Source organism: Kryptolebias marmoratus, linkage group LG24, assembly GCF_001649575.2.
Source record: "Kryptolebias marmoratus isolate JLee-2015 linkage group LG24, ASM164957v2, whole genome shotgun sequence".
Lineage (NCBI taxonomy): Eukaryota > Metazoa > Chordata > Actinopteri > Cyprinodontiformes > Rivulidae > Kryptolebias > Kryptolebias marmoratus.
The window spans coordinates 15,777,901-15,793,117 of NC_051453.1; the positions used below are offsets into that span (position 1 = coordinate 15,777,901).

At 42.0% G+C, this 15,217-nt stretch overlaps 2 protein-coding genes across 2 annotated transcripts in view; one reads left to right on the forward strand and one right to left on the reverse strand.

Annotated features, from left to right (window-relative positions):
* LOC108230745 (signal-transducing adaptor protein 1) overlaps positions 1-4,259 on the forward strand; it is a 7,243-nt gene extending 2,984 nt beyond the window's left edge. The window contains exons 4-12 of the mRNA XM_017407217.3: positions 95-151; positions 288-439; positions 551-682; positions 814-883; positions 1,508-1,610; positions 1,741-1,833; positions 2,893-2,961; positions 3,256-3,381; positions 3,468-4,259. Coding sequence (XP_017262706.1) covers positions 95-151; positions 288-439; positions 551-682; positions 814-883; positions 1,508-1,610; positions 1,741-1,833; positions 2,893-2,961; positions 3,256-3,381; positions 3,468-3,526 — 861 coding nt within the window. The 3' untranslated portion in view covers positions 3,527-4,259. The remainder of the gene's footprint in view (positions 1-94; positions 152-287; positions 440-550; positions 683-813; positions 884-1,507; positions 1,611-1,740; positions 1,834-2,892; positions 2,962-3,255; positions 3,382-3,467) is intronic.
* fsd1 (fibronectin type III and SPRY domain containing 1) lies at positions 4,165-12,348 on the reverse strand. Its single transcript, XM_017407216.3, has 13 exons — positions 12,131-12,348; positions 11,408-11,503; positions 11,180-11,311; positions 10,281-10,382; positions 10,048-10,070; positions 9,510-9,631; positions 7,730-7,939; positions 7,557-7,655; positions 7,253-7,400; positions 7,050-7,132; positions 5,782-6,033; positions 5,586-5,674; positions 4,165-5,518 (listed from the first exon to the last, which is right to left on the reverse strand). Exons 1-13 carry the CDS (start codon positions 12,143-12,145, stop codon positions 5,408-5,410), a joined length of 1,482 nt encoding a protein of 493 aa, XP_017262705.1. The 5' UTR covers positions 12,146-12,348; the 3' UTR covers positions 4,165-5,407.
* Between the last annotated feature and the right edge of the window lie 2,869 nt (positions 12,349-15,217).

Consider the following 15,217-nt stretch of genomic DNA (forward strand, 5'->3'; position numbering starts at 1 on the left):
ATATATATATATATATATATATATATATATATATATATATATATATATATATATATATATATATATAAAAATTTTTTTTTTTCTGGTCCTGCAGGCTTCAAATGCAGAATCCCGGGAGCTCTGGAAGGGATTCATCCACGCTGTGGGTCTGGTGCGTGCGCCTTTCTATTCATCTCCCTTCACAGAATTCGTAGAACCATCCTGTGCTGTGGTTCTTAATCTTGATACATGAATGCCAGAGGTGATGTTCAGATCTGTTGTTCACGACAAGCTGCGTCTCCCTGCAGCTGTCGGTGCCCTCCTCCCACAACCTGCTCCCAGGTCAGATCCACATGATGCTGGACGCAGCCCAGAAGGAGAAAGAGAGGCTGGCAAACAGCTCCCCAACCACCGCCGACGACCCCAGTCCTCTTACCACCACCCAGATCGACAGGCCTGCGTCAGTATCTGTCGCTCTCAAATAAAGCACTGCTTTTAGGATGCAAAGGAAGAACCGGTTAAAGACGAGAACGTGTTCATCAGCGACTGACGTTTTGCCGTTTTGCTGCAGGTGTTTCTTCGAGGTGCCCTGGCTGGAGGCAGAGCTGCTGCTCGAGAGGGAGGCCAGCAAAGGGAACCTGCTGGTGAGGCCCGGCAGGCGCGCCGACTCCTACGCCATCAGCACAAGGATGGAACTGGCTGGGTATTTATGCACGCATTTGCCAATCCAAAACTTGTTATAGAAAGGCTAAAATGCATTTGTGTCCATAGCCAGCCATGTTTCTTGTCTTCAACCATCAGTCAGACAATGAGTCTTGGTCGTCTCTGTTTCAGACCCGTGTTCAAACATTACCGCGTGCTTTGTAACACAAACGGAGGTTTCTACATTGATGTGGACAGTCCTGTGAGTATAATTAATACATTTTTAATTGCAAGAAAACATTTTTTTTATTGCCTGCTGCAATCCCATTTTCTCAACATTAGATGCTCTTGGTCTAAAACTTTGAATTTCTTGAGGAAACACATACTGGTCTTTCATACCAAAGTGGTTTTATTTTGCAAGACATAATTTGATACACTCTGATAAGGTGACAAGCATATAAATGAACATTGCTTTACAAGTCTTTATGGTATCTGCTGAGAACTTCACTTTGTTCCGAAACTTGGTGGCAATAAAATCTTGAAAAACCAGTCGCACGAGATAACAGGGGCTTTTTATGGTTGACGTGAGCGAGGAATGAGCTCAAGCATATGATCTCCCGGAAACGAAGGAGCTGATTACCAGAAAAAGCTGAGGCGGGGTTAAAAATGTCCTGCGACTATAAATATGCAACTTGTAATACAAAGGTGATTCTTGACTTGATGCGGCCTGCGGCAAAGTGCAGACACATTTCCTCATTGCCATTTCTGACACGCGACGATAACTGAATGTGAATTTCAGAGAAAAATTGAGGCAAGCTTCCAATACGGCGTGATTTCTCCAAGCGAGTGAGAGAGCTGGATTAAAGAAGTCTCTCTCTCTGTGCAGGTTTCTGGTGACACGCTGCAGGAGCTGGTCAACTACTTGGTGGAAAAAACGAACGGCGCTTTGATCCCCCTCATCATCGAGGATCAGTACGACAAGAACATCTGTACGTGCAACAGCCGATTCACTTTCTTTCACTCGAAGCAGAAGCTTTGTGTTAGACATTGTTCACACGACTAATGGGCAGTTTTTTTTTTTGTTGTTGTTGTTTTTTGTTTTTCCCCTCCTTCTGACAGCTTTTGTTTCCTCTGATAAAGAGAGTGGAGAGAAGACTCAGCAGTCTTTGCCAAAACCAATCTGTGTCCCAACAGCTGTGCCTCGCAAACACGGTAATTTACCTATTGCTGCAGTGTCACCCAGCCAGCCAGGACATTTTACACCTTTTGGTACTGATTAGAAAACTTCCTTCTCTGCTATTGCGTGTTTGGAGCTTGTTCCTGGCAGCAACATCGTATTTACAAAACTTGTCAGAAATGCAGCACATTGTAGGTGATTTTGTTTGGCCGTGCTTCCACTTGAAATGTTTAGCCTTCTTTTTTTTTCTGTGATGACGAAGCACCACGAAAGGTTTAAGAGGTGAAAGCTTCTGTCAACAGGTTCTGTTCAGTGCCTATTGTCAACATATCGCTTAAATATGTCGCCATTACGCACTTACCGGTCATGGTGGCTTTAGTCAACACAAAGAATAGATGAAATTGATGGAACGGTCACCAGTTTTGCAAGTATTTGATCCCAAAACTAGATGCTACGCAAACTGAAAATCTGAGGATGCCCCTGAAGAAAATGAATAAAAGAATTAGCAAAGTTGCTGCATATGTAAGAATAAGATGGCTAAAAGAAATGATGTATAAATGTAAGAAACTTCTTATAAAACCATAGCGAGAACACATCTTCATATCTAATTTTTAAGCTAACTTTAAAAAAAAAAAAAGGGTTCTAATATGTCACAATTCATTTAGGCATTTTCCTTGCAAGTTTACAGTCTCAAAGCTAAACAAGTTTTATTTAATTTTCTTTTCTCTTACCTCTAAAAAAAAAAAAAATCTTTTTTATTCTTATGTATCAACATTCTTGTTTATTTAATTTTTTTTGGTTAAGACTTTTTGCAGACCACTAATTTAAAGCTAAAGTGGAATATGAAAGCAACTGATTGATAAACATTCTCCGGTTCCCAAATATAAGTCTAGTATATCAACTTGGCTGCCGTGAAGGCATTCCAGTCTTGACGTGAATAGCTGACAGAAAGTCCTTGGTTTTCATGAAAAAGATTTAGGTTTTTTTTAAAACTTGCTGATGATGTCAGCTGATGTCCGAACAATCCACTTTAGGAGTTTCACTTGTGAGCCAAACAATAATCATAAGTATGTGTTTGTTTTTTTATCTTTTAGTTGTTGAAAAATCAGTGGCTTCTGAAGCTAAACCAGTTGAAGAGAAAAATTCACCTCCTGCGTGTCAGTGTGAGTAAACCCCCTGCTGACGCCTCTCATCAGTCATTCTATTCATTTGTCGATTCTGACACTTCTTTGGCACGCTTGGAAAAACAAACTGGTGTCTGCATTGTTTCTATGGCTGCTGCTGACTAGCGTGTGTGTGTGTGTCATGTAGGTTCCTCCTGCTGATCGTTCCCTTCAGCAGAGAGCTGATCATGTTCATAGATGGAAGTCTGTGTTCAGTGTTTTTTTTTTTTTTTTTTTTTTTTTTAAATTTTTTTTTATTTTTTTAATTAATCTTTTTGTTTGTTTCATAAACAGCATCGTCAACCCCGGCGAGGATCCTGACGCCTCCGACTCCTGCTCCACGCAAAGGCAGCATTGCCACCCCCGTCAGCAACCAGGGAAATTTCAGGAAATTAAGCCCCGCAGAGGAACAGAAGAAGAGTAAGTCCACACGTAGACCCGTCAGGCAATTATTTTGGGAATTTCTTGCCAAAATATAAACCCTTCATCCTCTGGTTTTGTTGCAGATCTTTCGCCAGCTATATCTGAGCTGAAGCTGAGGTTCGGACAGAAGGTAATGGTTTAGGACTGATGGATGAAAACGTGTCGGAGGAGCTGAGCGACAGCAGGACGAGGCCCTTCCTCCTCCTCCTCCTCGATTAGCTGTCTGCATCGAAACGTCTCTGAAGATTAACGGTTTATTGATTCGCCCGTTGAACACCATTAACAAATGAAATGGCTGTGAAAACGGGTGTAAATGTCTCATTATCTTGTTTCTCTGGCTGGTTTTGCCCTGAGCTGCTGATAGTCGTTTAAATCGTTCAGTATCAGTATTTTTCCTTGCGCTATTAAACATATTTTACACATATTTTCACTGCCTTTATGTACAACCGATGTTTTACACACTACTAAATGTATTACTTCATGTGTGCATTGATGTGAAGACTCAGACAAAAAGTAGAAATTAGAGCTGGGCTTTAGTTATTTTACCACTTGTGTGAATGTATTATACATTATAAATTATATTTTAACAGTAAAACTCTTTGTCACAGATTTGACAAAGCAACTTCTTGTATGTGCTGTGCAGCAACTTAAATTTAATAAGTTATATTTGTCCTCATTGTAGTTTTTTTTAATATTTGTTTTTTTTCCTTTGAAACTTTGACAGTTCTGTGTTTTAGTTCTGTTGTGAGAAGGGGGGGGGGAAAAAAAGACTCCTAAGAATGAAGTGTCTCACTCCTTTATTACCTCAATTACTGATACATTATTGTGGAAAACAATTTACAATAAACTGACATTTTGTCATTATGTGAAATAAAGTGAAAATGACTCGATTCTTTAAAGCATTGCGGGCTACTGTTGAGACGTGGCAGACGAGTACTGGTAAAGAAAACGTGACAGGGATGCTACTCAGGTGCACAAATACAGACAGCAGAATATATTTTCCAGAGTTTATCACTTCTTTCTGACAGAAAATCCAGTTATTTCTCATAATTCACCTTGTTAGCTGAAGCTAAGGGCTACCTCTAATATGTGGACTGTCTTCAGCCGAAACATACTACTCTCAGGAGGATCCTACAAATAAATTGGAGATGTGAGACACAAAGAGGGTGCAGTACAGTCATTTCCAAGATCCTGAATTGTTTCTACATTGAGTTTAAAGCAAAGGGGGTACTTCCTCAATCTTTCTGTGCAGAGCTGATCTGACTCCACAGCAAATAACACTGGCTTTAATTTCAAACAAACAAAGCTTCAGGAAGAAGCTGAAAGACTCAAGTTACTGAACATAAAGTCTGGCTTCAGACTGCAAGGTAAAAATAAGTAAACACTGATGAGTTTGCATGCCAAAGAGTTCCTTTTTATCTATTAATTTCTGACAAAGTAGTGTTAAATAGGCCTCAATGTTGAGCGGCTTTCTGTTCAGTTACATTGTCTAGGAGCTGGCTATTATTTGGTTTAAACTAGTTGATTGAGACTAACTTTAACTCAGATTTACACAGGTAGGGGTTTTAAACTGAACGGAGGAGGTCATTGCAGTAGTAGTTGCAGATGATCAGATTCAATCTGAACATGAGAAGGAAGGCACAGGGAGAGAGCGGACGGGACGGAGCGTGACCCTGAACCTGCAGCTGGCTGCAGGACAACTCGGTGACCATTTAGGTGAAGGTGAGGAGGCAGCGGCCAGCGCCAAATCATCGCTCTAGCAGCAGTGGGACGATGCTGAATGAATGTGCAGCGAGACGACAACTAAGACGACTAAATAAAGTCCCGAACATTGCGGCAGCCAGAATCTCTTGCTCCCCAAATTAACTTTTGCTGTCATGCAACACAGAAAACTATCGCACTCTGGTGATGCGACTGTTGACAGTCACCACCGCAGCCTGGGAGGAGGATATGATCTGCGGTGGTGACTGAGGCAGAGCGGGGAGGTGTCCAGCTGGATGGATGGATGGATACGCAGGTGGGTTTAGGTGAGGCTGGCGTTGGAGCTGCTGGTGCCGCTGTTCTTCCTCTGGCCGCTTTGCACCACGCTGGGGACCTGCAGGCCCGTCACCACGGAGAAACTTCCATTCCACACCTGCGGGACGAGCACATCAACAAGCTGCTTCCAAATCTAAAGGAGCGCACAAAAACACGTTTCTTACCATGAAGGCCGGGATAACGGGCTGCTGGAACTTTGCTCTGAAGGTATGCATCAGCTGCTTAGCTTTGGCGGTGTAAAAAGACAGCACACCTGAAGAGTAAATGAGGCATATTTTAATCACAAATCACATAAAAAAGGTGCTTCAACTTAAGTCTTATAACATTTGTTGGTGATTAACAAATCTATCTCCATCTCACCTTCCTCGTAGTTGACATAAACTCCTATGCTGTTTGGGATGGGGCAGTCCAGGGTTCGAGCCTTGTTGTTGTGTTTGGCCGTGAGGCTCTGCTGCAGCCAGTTGTTCAGATGGATGCACCAGGAAGCGCTGCTTTTCCCCAGCTGGTCGAACCGGCCGAGGCTCCGCAGAGCGATGCCTACAGCGAACGCCTTGCTCTCCTTATCGAACTTCACTTCCCAGTAGTGCTGGCCAGCGTCAATAAACGTGTCAGCTGTCGTAAGACATTACAGACGATTAAAAGCTCATCTGCAGTGCATAGTTGCATTTGTGGAGTTTTATGTAAAGCGATCTCCAGTGACAACCATCCGATCAAATAAAAACCAGCCTTTCTGCTTTTGTATTTTAGATGCATGAAGTCATTATAGAAAATTAGGACACTGGTTAACCAACAAAGCTACAGGAGACCTGCTATGCTGCAAACACAGAAAGCTGCACTGATTTTTAGAGTATAAAGGGCTTTATTTCACTGTAACAAAACCTTTACTTGTGAAGCCAGCCTGATCTTGATTCTAAAACATAATTAACAGATGGAGTCACCAGCTGCCATCAACAGTCATCACATGTTTATTAGCAAAACATTCTTCTCAAGTCTTAAATGTGTCATTTGATGTTACAGTCTTAAAATATTTACAACCAGAGGTGACATGCAAGAATGAGCCCGAGGACAGGGAGCATATCTATTTATGCTTGCGTCGCTCGAAGCAGTGTGGATAGTTTTCAGATTTAATATAATATCATATACAGGTGTTATCAAAAGGAAAATAAAAATATTTCCTGCACATGGCTGTATGTTTATGTATGTTCTGTCTGTGAGGTAAATTCTGCAGTAAAACTGAGCATTTTAACCTGCATCCTTTTCACAAAAAAACACTAACAGATATAGCCTGAAACATGGCAGGGGGGTGTTAAGGAGAACCCTTTGCTGTTACACCTCGGAGCCAGCAAGGGAGGTAGTCACAGAGCAGTCCACTCTAACCACGCTGTCTTTCTCTGCTTCCACGGCACTGGGACCACTGAGGGAGTTAACCAGCTCAAGTGGTGCATTTGTGAACGAGCCAACCTTCTTTGGGAACTCGACTGTCGTTGCCACCCTCAAGTGAACGTTTCAGGAACTGCAGCTTTTTGGCACGTTCACGCTAACGTTCGGCTTCAGGCTCAGCAGCCGCCGCCTCTCGGTCTGAATATATCTGCATCGTTTCTGGTTGCTAGCCGAGCATGCATTCTTACCCAGCACTGTGTAGGACTCCGCGGTAAACCTGTCTCTGCCGGGCCGAGCCGTTGGAGCTCTCTTTGGAGACATCAGGGCGGACCTGGTTTCATATGAAGACAGTAAGTCAAAACCCTTGATGACCCCTAATAATGAAAGTTGCTCCTAATGATAAAACAAACTGATGACCATGGTTGTTGTCTCCCCCCCCATATACACAAACCTGGCCGGGGAGTGCATGGGGGAGCTGGTTCGGTTTTTCTCTTTGCGGATTTCCTGCACCTTTCCTCCACTGCTGTCCCACTCCACACTCAGCTCCTCCACCTTCAGGTTCTGGTGGGCCGAACTGGAGTCCAGTTTGAAGATGAAAGCTGGACAAAGGGGGGGAGGACAAGAAAAGCAATATATACGTTAAATATACTGACACACAATCCAATATTTACACTTAGGTGAGCAAAACAAAGAAGTTCGACAAATAAATGCATGGATCCAATTTCCTAAACATAAATTGTTGTTAGTTTTCTCACCATGGGTTTCTATAGTGACCGGCTCAGAAAACTCTCCAGCCACGGCCTTGTTGCACGCTCTCACTCTAAATGTCATGTATCGCGTGTCGAAGCGCAGACCTGAGAATGAAAACAAAATGACCACCTTGGTCAGAGTTTAACCACAAACCTCCAAACCTCAGGCCTCTTCCTACCTGTAAGCATGACCTCCGTCTCTCGGATCCCCTCCACCACCATCCAGGGATACTCCTCTCTGATGCGCGGCGGACCCTCGTGATTTGTGCGCCGATGCTCCAGGATGTAGTGGTCTATCTTGGAATCGTGCTCTGGCAGGGTCCAAACTACAGTCACCGTGTTGTCGCACACCTGACACTCTGACACCTGGATCTCTGGAGTGGCAGGAACTGGGAAAAAAAAAAAAATGAAATAAATAAATAAAAAAGAAAAGCGAGTCTGTTATAAGACCTATAAATTTTCTCTCTTTTTTTTGGATACAAACAGCTATTTAAATGGTCAACAAAAACTAAATTAAAGCTATAACATCATATCACTGAACTGCAATAAACTTATTCCGCCACTGGGGGGCATTACTACACCAAACACTGCAAATCATGTTTTAATGAGCTCAAGTTTTATCTCAGTTATCTTAAAAAGTCCAACTAATTCATGATCTGCGAATCGATTTGAGTTTATAACTCAGATGAAACTGATTCCTATAAAAACGGAAACCACTGCAGGCCATCACACCATCACAGACCAGGAACGAAGTTCACACAGCAGAAGGGTGACAGAACTGTGGTTTCCTGCTGTGCATGATCCCCTTTACATCACAAGTAGTCCTTTGACTCATAATAATATGTACATTCTTGTAAGTGGAACAAATCACAGGAAGTCCACCTGTTAGACGTGCCGCCTTCGTTTTGCTGTGTATGCACTTTCTGACTAAGGTAACAAACAAAAGGCCCACACTGAGTGGATTATTTTCACCTTTGTATCGACCAAACAAACACGATTTTACTTTTACAAGTGCTTGACGGGAAGCTAGTTCTGACTTTTAGCCAGTGTGACCTATCAAACCGTTTATTATGGCCCTGACGCAAAAAAAATAAATAAAAAAGTGATTACTCTGACAAATTTTCTCAAACCAGAAGAAAAAGTCTGAGTTTGTATTTTAGGAAAGTATATTGCACTTTAGAAATATGAAAAGCAGAACTAAATGAAGTAAAGCAAACTACAGAGACGTGGAAACAGATTTGAATATTTTTACTCAGTCAGTTTTATGTTATTTTTATAAAAAAAAATTAAAAAAAGCTATTTCAAGGAAATCATTTTAATCACACCCATGCTGTCATCTACACACACAAGGCTTCCAAACAGGCGTGGTTCGACATTTTGAAGCCCACCCAAGTTTGGAAAAGTGCAAACATTTTTTTTTTTTTTACTATCAGATCCCATCCTCTCCTCTCAGTCGGCTCAGTATGTCAGGCAGTCAAGATGTCAGCAGATAATAACGTCAACAGACACTAACAGGATCACATTTTCCCCCCAAACCACGACGCTCTCACTCAACATAAATCTGCCTAAGGTTTGTTTTGTGTTCGTTTACAAGATTCAGGCTGAGAAGTATCGAGGAGTTATGCTGTAACAGCTTTAAAAATGGTTTGTTTTAAAGTGTGGCAGTCAAGGTGAAATGCCAAAGCGGAGCATAAACAGAAAAGAATGACAGATAAAAAGACTATTTCATAACTATGCAAATAATCCGCCCTTTTTATATTAAATGGAGATTATCGTTCAAGTACAGACTAAAATGACTTCAGATACGAGGCTGATCATTACAGCCTGATTAAAGGTTGTGGAACAAAACTTTTCTTTGCGAGTGCATCCACCTCGATGTCTATCAGCGTGGTGTGACTCATCCTTGTTCTTTCTATTCTCTTTGAAATAAAACAACAACAACAACAAAAAAAAGCAAACCTGGGAGAAACTTGAGACCCTTCAGCATCTCCCTCTCCTGGCTGAAATCCACCATCAGGTGACTCATGTTGTCGCTGGCTTTTGTCTTCAGGGAGAGGCGGAAGGCCGGGGCCATCGTCACGCTGCGGGCAAAGAGACGCACAGAAACGCACAAACAAACACACAAACAAAAAAAACAAACAAATGTGGGGTGGAAACAAGTGTTTGTCTATTATTTCAGCTAAAGCGGAGAGGGGAAAAACAGCAACTTCTAACAAATAGAAGGTCACTAGCTAGATTTACTGAAATCGTCGGCGCTTAGAAAGCAAAGCTAGAGAGCAAGGAGGGGCTGACACAGGATGGTACAGACTCAAGGAGACAGAGGGACACACGGAGACAAAAGGCCGAACAAGAGGAAGGTTTTCCACAGTGTTTATTGTCTAAGCTGTGCGTGCGGTGGCTACATGTCTGAATGCATGCAACGCTACATGCTGAGATGTCTCTCTGGCTACAGGAGGCTGTGACAGGAAGGGAAGCAATGGATGGCTGAGTACTATACCTATCCTTAATGTCTTTGGCCGCCTGGAGAGGAGAAGCAGAGAGGGGGAGAAAGGAAAGAGAGAGATACGGAGCGGAGACAAAACTGAGTCCATCGTGTAGCACAAAACGTTGCCGGTGGCTGCATGTTAAAAGTTACTGCATGTGTGACAACAGAGACGGGGCAGATTAATTTGTACATTTAGACACTAAAACGGGGCAGCGGTGTTACGGCAGAGCGGGCGTGTCAGTCACCTGGGTGAAGCCGTCCGTCCCGGAGGAGCAGAGCGTCTGATTGGCCAGCTCCAGCAGCTCCTCCGAACTCTCCAGGGCTTTGGAGCAAGCGCTCAGCTGACTCTGAGGAGGACACGGACTCGTCGTCAAACAGAGCAGATCTGGAGTTCGTCTTCAGTGAAACGACAGAGTTGCGCTCCCTGCGGAGGTCAGGAAGCTGCTGCCGTGTCATCTGAGAGTCATGGTTCGGCCCTGAGGCTGCACAAACCTCCGACTGACAGAGAAATATTCATAAGCTAACCTAAGACTCTTGTTTTTACAGCAGCTAAAGTGAGACTAAAAACAAAGCTGTAGAAATCTGGTTCCGAATGTGCAATTAGATGGCAAATATAAAGTTTAACGTTTAAAAAATAAAAATAAAATCAGTTTTAAATAGTTGGTGTAAGCGCCTTTGATTCCCACCTTTAACTGCAAATCACTCACGTTAAGTCACAGACTGTTCTTGTTTTTTATTTGGCTTGAAAACCAATGCTGCACCACGTGGTGCTGCAACTAAGACCGAAGTCTTTAACGTCCGCAGACGCTCATCTAAAATCATCAGGTTTGTTTTGGATGTAAAACACCTGGAGGAAAGCAGCTGCTGATGTTAACTCCTTAGCTACAAAAAGGGCAAATAAAAAGGAAAGGAATGGCAAATTGTGATTTATTTAATGTAGCTGTTTTTGAACAAACAAATGCCAAATGATCAGCTCATTTAGCTCAACTTTGACAGGCCGACACATAAATGATCAAACGGTGCTGATGCTGAAGACAAATATGGTCAGTTTGTTTAGTCTGTGTGTTGTGTAAGACTGTAAATTGTGCAAAAAAAAAAAAAAAGCTTCTGAAATGTTGTTTTAATCCTGCAAACCAGCAGCTACCTGCAGCTCGTACGTGCGGCTGGCTCGCTCCTGCTTGATCCTGGTCACCATGTTTTCCTTCATCTCATCCAGAACGGCGTGCAGGGAGCTGAACTCCGACTCCAGGTCCTCCTGCACCCGGTTCGAATTCGCCTGGAGTTAAAAACAAGGACAACGTCAGATGAGCGCGAGGAGCACGGTGGCAGAGCAGCCAGGGCAGCGTGCGACTTCTAGATGGAACCTCTGTACCTCCAGGTTCTCCAGGCTCTGTTTGAGAGTGCAGACGAAGTTTGAGATCTCCTCATTCTTCACGGCCAGCGTGTGAGTGATCTTGCGCAGGGATTCCTGAAAGGAGGGGACAAAAATGGGATGCAAAACTTAAAACAGAGTGCAGCATAACCAATCAGCTCACAGGAGAGCCTCTTCTGTGGTTGTAATTGTGCTAATGAGTGCTAAGCTGGAGTGGACACACGAGGCTTCAGGCTTTGAGCTCTGTTTATAACTCCCTGCAATATTTATTCCTCAGATGGGATCAGAGAGGGTGGACACTTCAGGAGCTGAAGGGTGCGCATCCATAATCTAATAAAGCGCCTACTCAGTCATTTACACAGCGGATTTCAAAGGACTGGAGGTTTTGTTATACTAATCAGTCCTCTGATAGGTTTCCCCTCCTCTGCTGACCACCCTCAGTGAAAGAAAGAGCCCATTCATTAATAAGGACTGTGTAATGTTTGTTGTTGGGGGGGAGCTGCGCCTAGGCCGCCCTGTCCGCGACTGATACAGCAGTAAATCGTCGATAAAACCTCGCCTACAACCGGACATTTACCAGTTTAAGCAAATAAAAGGAGCGCAAAAGGACGGCTCGTGCCGCAGACTCGCTCCCAGCCTCCTTCCTTCCCTCCTTTGTACACTACGCCCTGATAAAGGCTCTCCGCCCCATCAGAAACACCTGTTCCTCCCGCCCCAGCGCACCTTCTGGTCTCCCATCCTTCCGTCCTGACGTCCCGGCGCCGCCACAGCCGCAAACACCGCCGGTATTTCTCCGTCGTCCGCCCCTCCACCACCCCCGGAGCGTGGCTTGTTAGCACGGCGGAGCTGGTGCTGATGCTACCGGAGCGTAGCGCATCTTCGGACGGACACCAACGCCTTTGGGCCGTAGCGTCCAACGCGCATGCGCGAGAAAAGGATTCTGGGTACTGATGTTTCTGCAACGCTGCCATCAGAAACAGTAACACGAGCTATACCTGCGGATTTAATTGGCTTTAAAAGGTTATTGTTGCATGAATTTAAGAAAAACACAGTCTTCTCTGGTTTTTAATGGATTTAACTAAAATTAAAAGCAACAATATACATGTCTGCCGAGTAAGACTACTTCAAAAGGCCAAATTCCTCTGGAGGTCATACATTCATTGAATTGTCTGTTTCCTCTTCATGCAATACAATCTACATAGGCTGAAAAATAGTATTTATTGCTAAAATAAGACATCAAGCACATTAAAAAAAGATCTAAAGCAATCTTTATCTCAGAAATGGTCTTCAGCAAAATCTGGATGGATATTTAATTAATTTTTTTCATGTTAAACTAATGTTACTGTTTTTATTCACAAAGACATTTTGCTATTTTGAAAAGACGATTAAGTGCATATAACTTTATTATCATATATGTTATAAATGACATCCATAGCCAGGAACTTCTCAAGTTTCGGTACCTTTATGTAGAGTGAAACAACTAAAACGATCATTTAAATACTACTGACCTTTACTTTTGTTTATACCTTCTTTAAATAATTCATGACCCCAAACATTTATCTTGGACAGGGTGAGGTTCACTCCTCCTGGATGAGAAACTACTGGAAAAATTAGTTTTTTATTAACTAGTTTGTCCTTAATAAAAGCCAAACAAATGCGCCAGTAAAATACTAATGCTGCTGGAAACATATCTGGAGTATACAGAAACACATAGCCCACACTTTTGTGCAATTTAACTCAAATGTTTATGATTCAAACTTTTCCAAGGTAAAGAACAAGTCATATCCTCTTTGGTGAAATTTAAAACATTTTGACTGACTGATCATCTTTAAAGCTGCACATTTTAAGTTAAGAACTAAACGAAACACTTCTTTATTACTTCATATCTCTGTGAGCACAGAAATGTGTGAGTCTGTTTAGAGTGAACGTTAGTTAAGGTCAACAGAGCTGCAGAAACCTTTTGTTTTTTTATGATTTTTTTTTAAATCCTGAGCTGATCTTCTCTGGATGGGATGTGCGGAGCTACTTCTCTTTTTAAAATGCTGCAGTGTTGTTTTAGCGAAAACAAGCCCTGCAACACATTAACCAGGCTTTAGTTTTCACTTCTTTAAAAAGCTGCCATGAATTTTGTTGTTGCGGTTCAATTTAAAAAAAATTTTTGTCAGGTCTCTTTGTGTCAGCTCTAGCAAAAAATAATCTAATCACTTTGGGCTGAAAGGCAGCAAAGGTTTTTTTTTTTTCTCAGATGTCTCGTTTCGTAGCTTGACTCTGTGCTCTGAGCACTCCAGACAGTTTGATCTGTCACAGATTTCATTTCATAACTTCTGTTTTAGCAAAGTTTAGACATAAAACAGCCGCAGCAGCTCAGATCAGAGCCTCTTCTTAGACTCCCTGATGACTGCTACAACTTTGCCTTTTCAGTTCCCCCACTGTTGCCATTTTATTTAGTTTTATGTGGAGCTGTGACGCAGACAAACACATCTGTTTAGTTCAAAACTGAGTTCCGGTCTTAACAGGCTGGAAATCAGGTGTTTCTGCATCTGTGCATTATGCTTGTCCATCCGTTACAATCCAGTGGACGGATAGTGATAATGAAACTCAAAAAGAAATCCCTGGATGTACGTCTACAACTGATTAACTTTTGGAGTCAACCTGATTTAAGATGGCAGCCTCAGGCGATCAACCTTAGCCAACACAAAAATGGCTACAACTCAGTCTGTTTTACAGGTATTCAGCTAAAAGTTTGAGTTCTTGTAGCCGAGAGTCTTCTACAACACATGCTCTGAATGCTGACAGGTCTTGTGAGGTTTTTGTTTAAAACTTGGACATACAAGGCGGCAGGTGATAAGCAACCCTTCATCAAATGTTAAACCTTTCATTGTTGGTGTATTCTCTTGTTCTGCCCTGAATTTGAACTTAAATGTAAAGTTGCTAGAGTCGATCCCAAATGTCTGTTTTTGACTTAAAAGAAAATCCCCAACCCAGGATAATTGTTCAAAGATAAATCAGTTCTGAATCATTTATCATTATTTACAATGACCAGGTCTTAACCTATGACGCATACTTTCCCATTGCAGCTCTGCTGCCTTTAGTACTTCTCAGTTCTTCTTCCACTTCTCTTTTGGTCTTCAGAAACAGCTACCGGTGAGGGTGACACATTTCCGAACACGCAACCTGTTGTTGCAAAAAACAAATAAATACATTTTTTTTAAAAAGCAAAGGTGAGTAAAAAAGAATCCCTCCTGATGGAAAATATACAAAAAAAATTATAAGGGAAAAACCTGTGACGTGCAAAATGAACAAGAGCAAAAAGTGAAGAGAAAATAATCCAGTTCTCTAAATGACAGTCTTTTTTTAGTCCATCTTTTAAAGCATATATTGTTCCTAAACACACTGATAGAAGTTAAAGCCACCTAATAAAGTAGAAAATGTTGAATCATAAGTACATAAATGTCTCCAAACATTGTACATTGTAAATCACCAAAACACAGTATGAGCTACATAAAAATGATGCTGTTTTTAAAAAAACCCAAAAAGCAACAAAGCATTTTTAGTTTCAGTGATGGTCCGATGCAGAATATACAGGTGCTGGTCATAAAATTAGAATATCCTGAAAAAGTAGATTGATTTCAGTAATTCCATTTAAAAAGTGAAACTTGTATATTATATTTATACATTACATACAAACTCATATATTTCAAATGTTTATTTTGTTTAATTTTGATGATTACAAATGACAACAAATGAAAATCTCAAATTCATCATATCAGAAAATTAGAATATTACTGAAGACCAATAAAAACAAAGGAT

Bases quoted from the DNA above. Each gene is read 5' to 3' on its own strand.
- fsd1 (XM_017407216.3), bottom strand. The intron at 10,071-10,280 runs GTGACTGACACG...TCTCCTCTCCAG, and splicing joins GGACGGACGGCTTCACCCAG to GCGGCCAAAGACATTAAGGA. The intron at 5,519-5,585 runs GTAAGAAACGTG...CTCGTCCCGCAG, and splicing joins CCGTTATCCCGGCCTTCATG to GTGTGGAATGGAAGTTTCTC.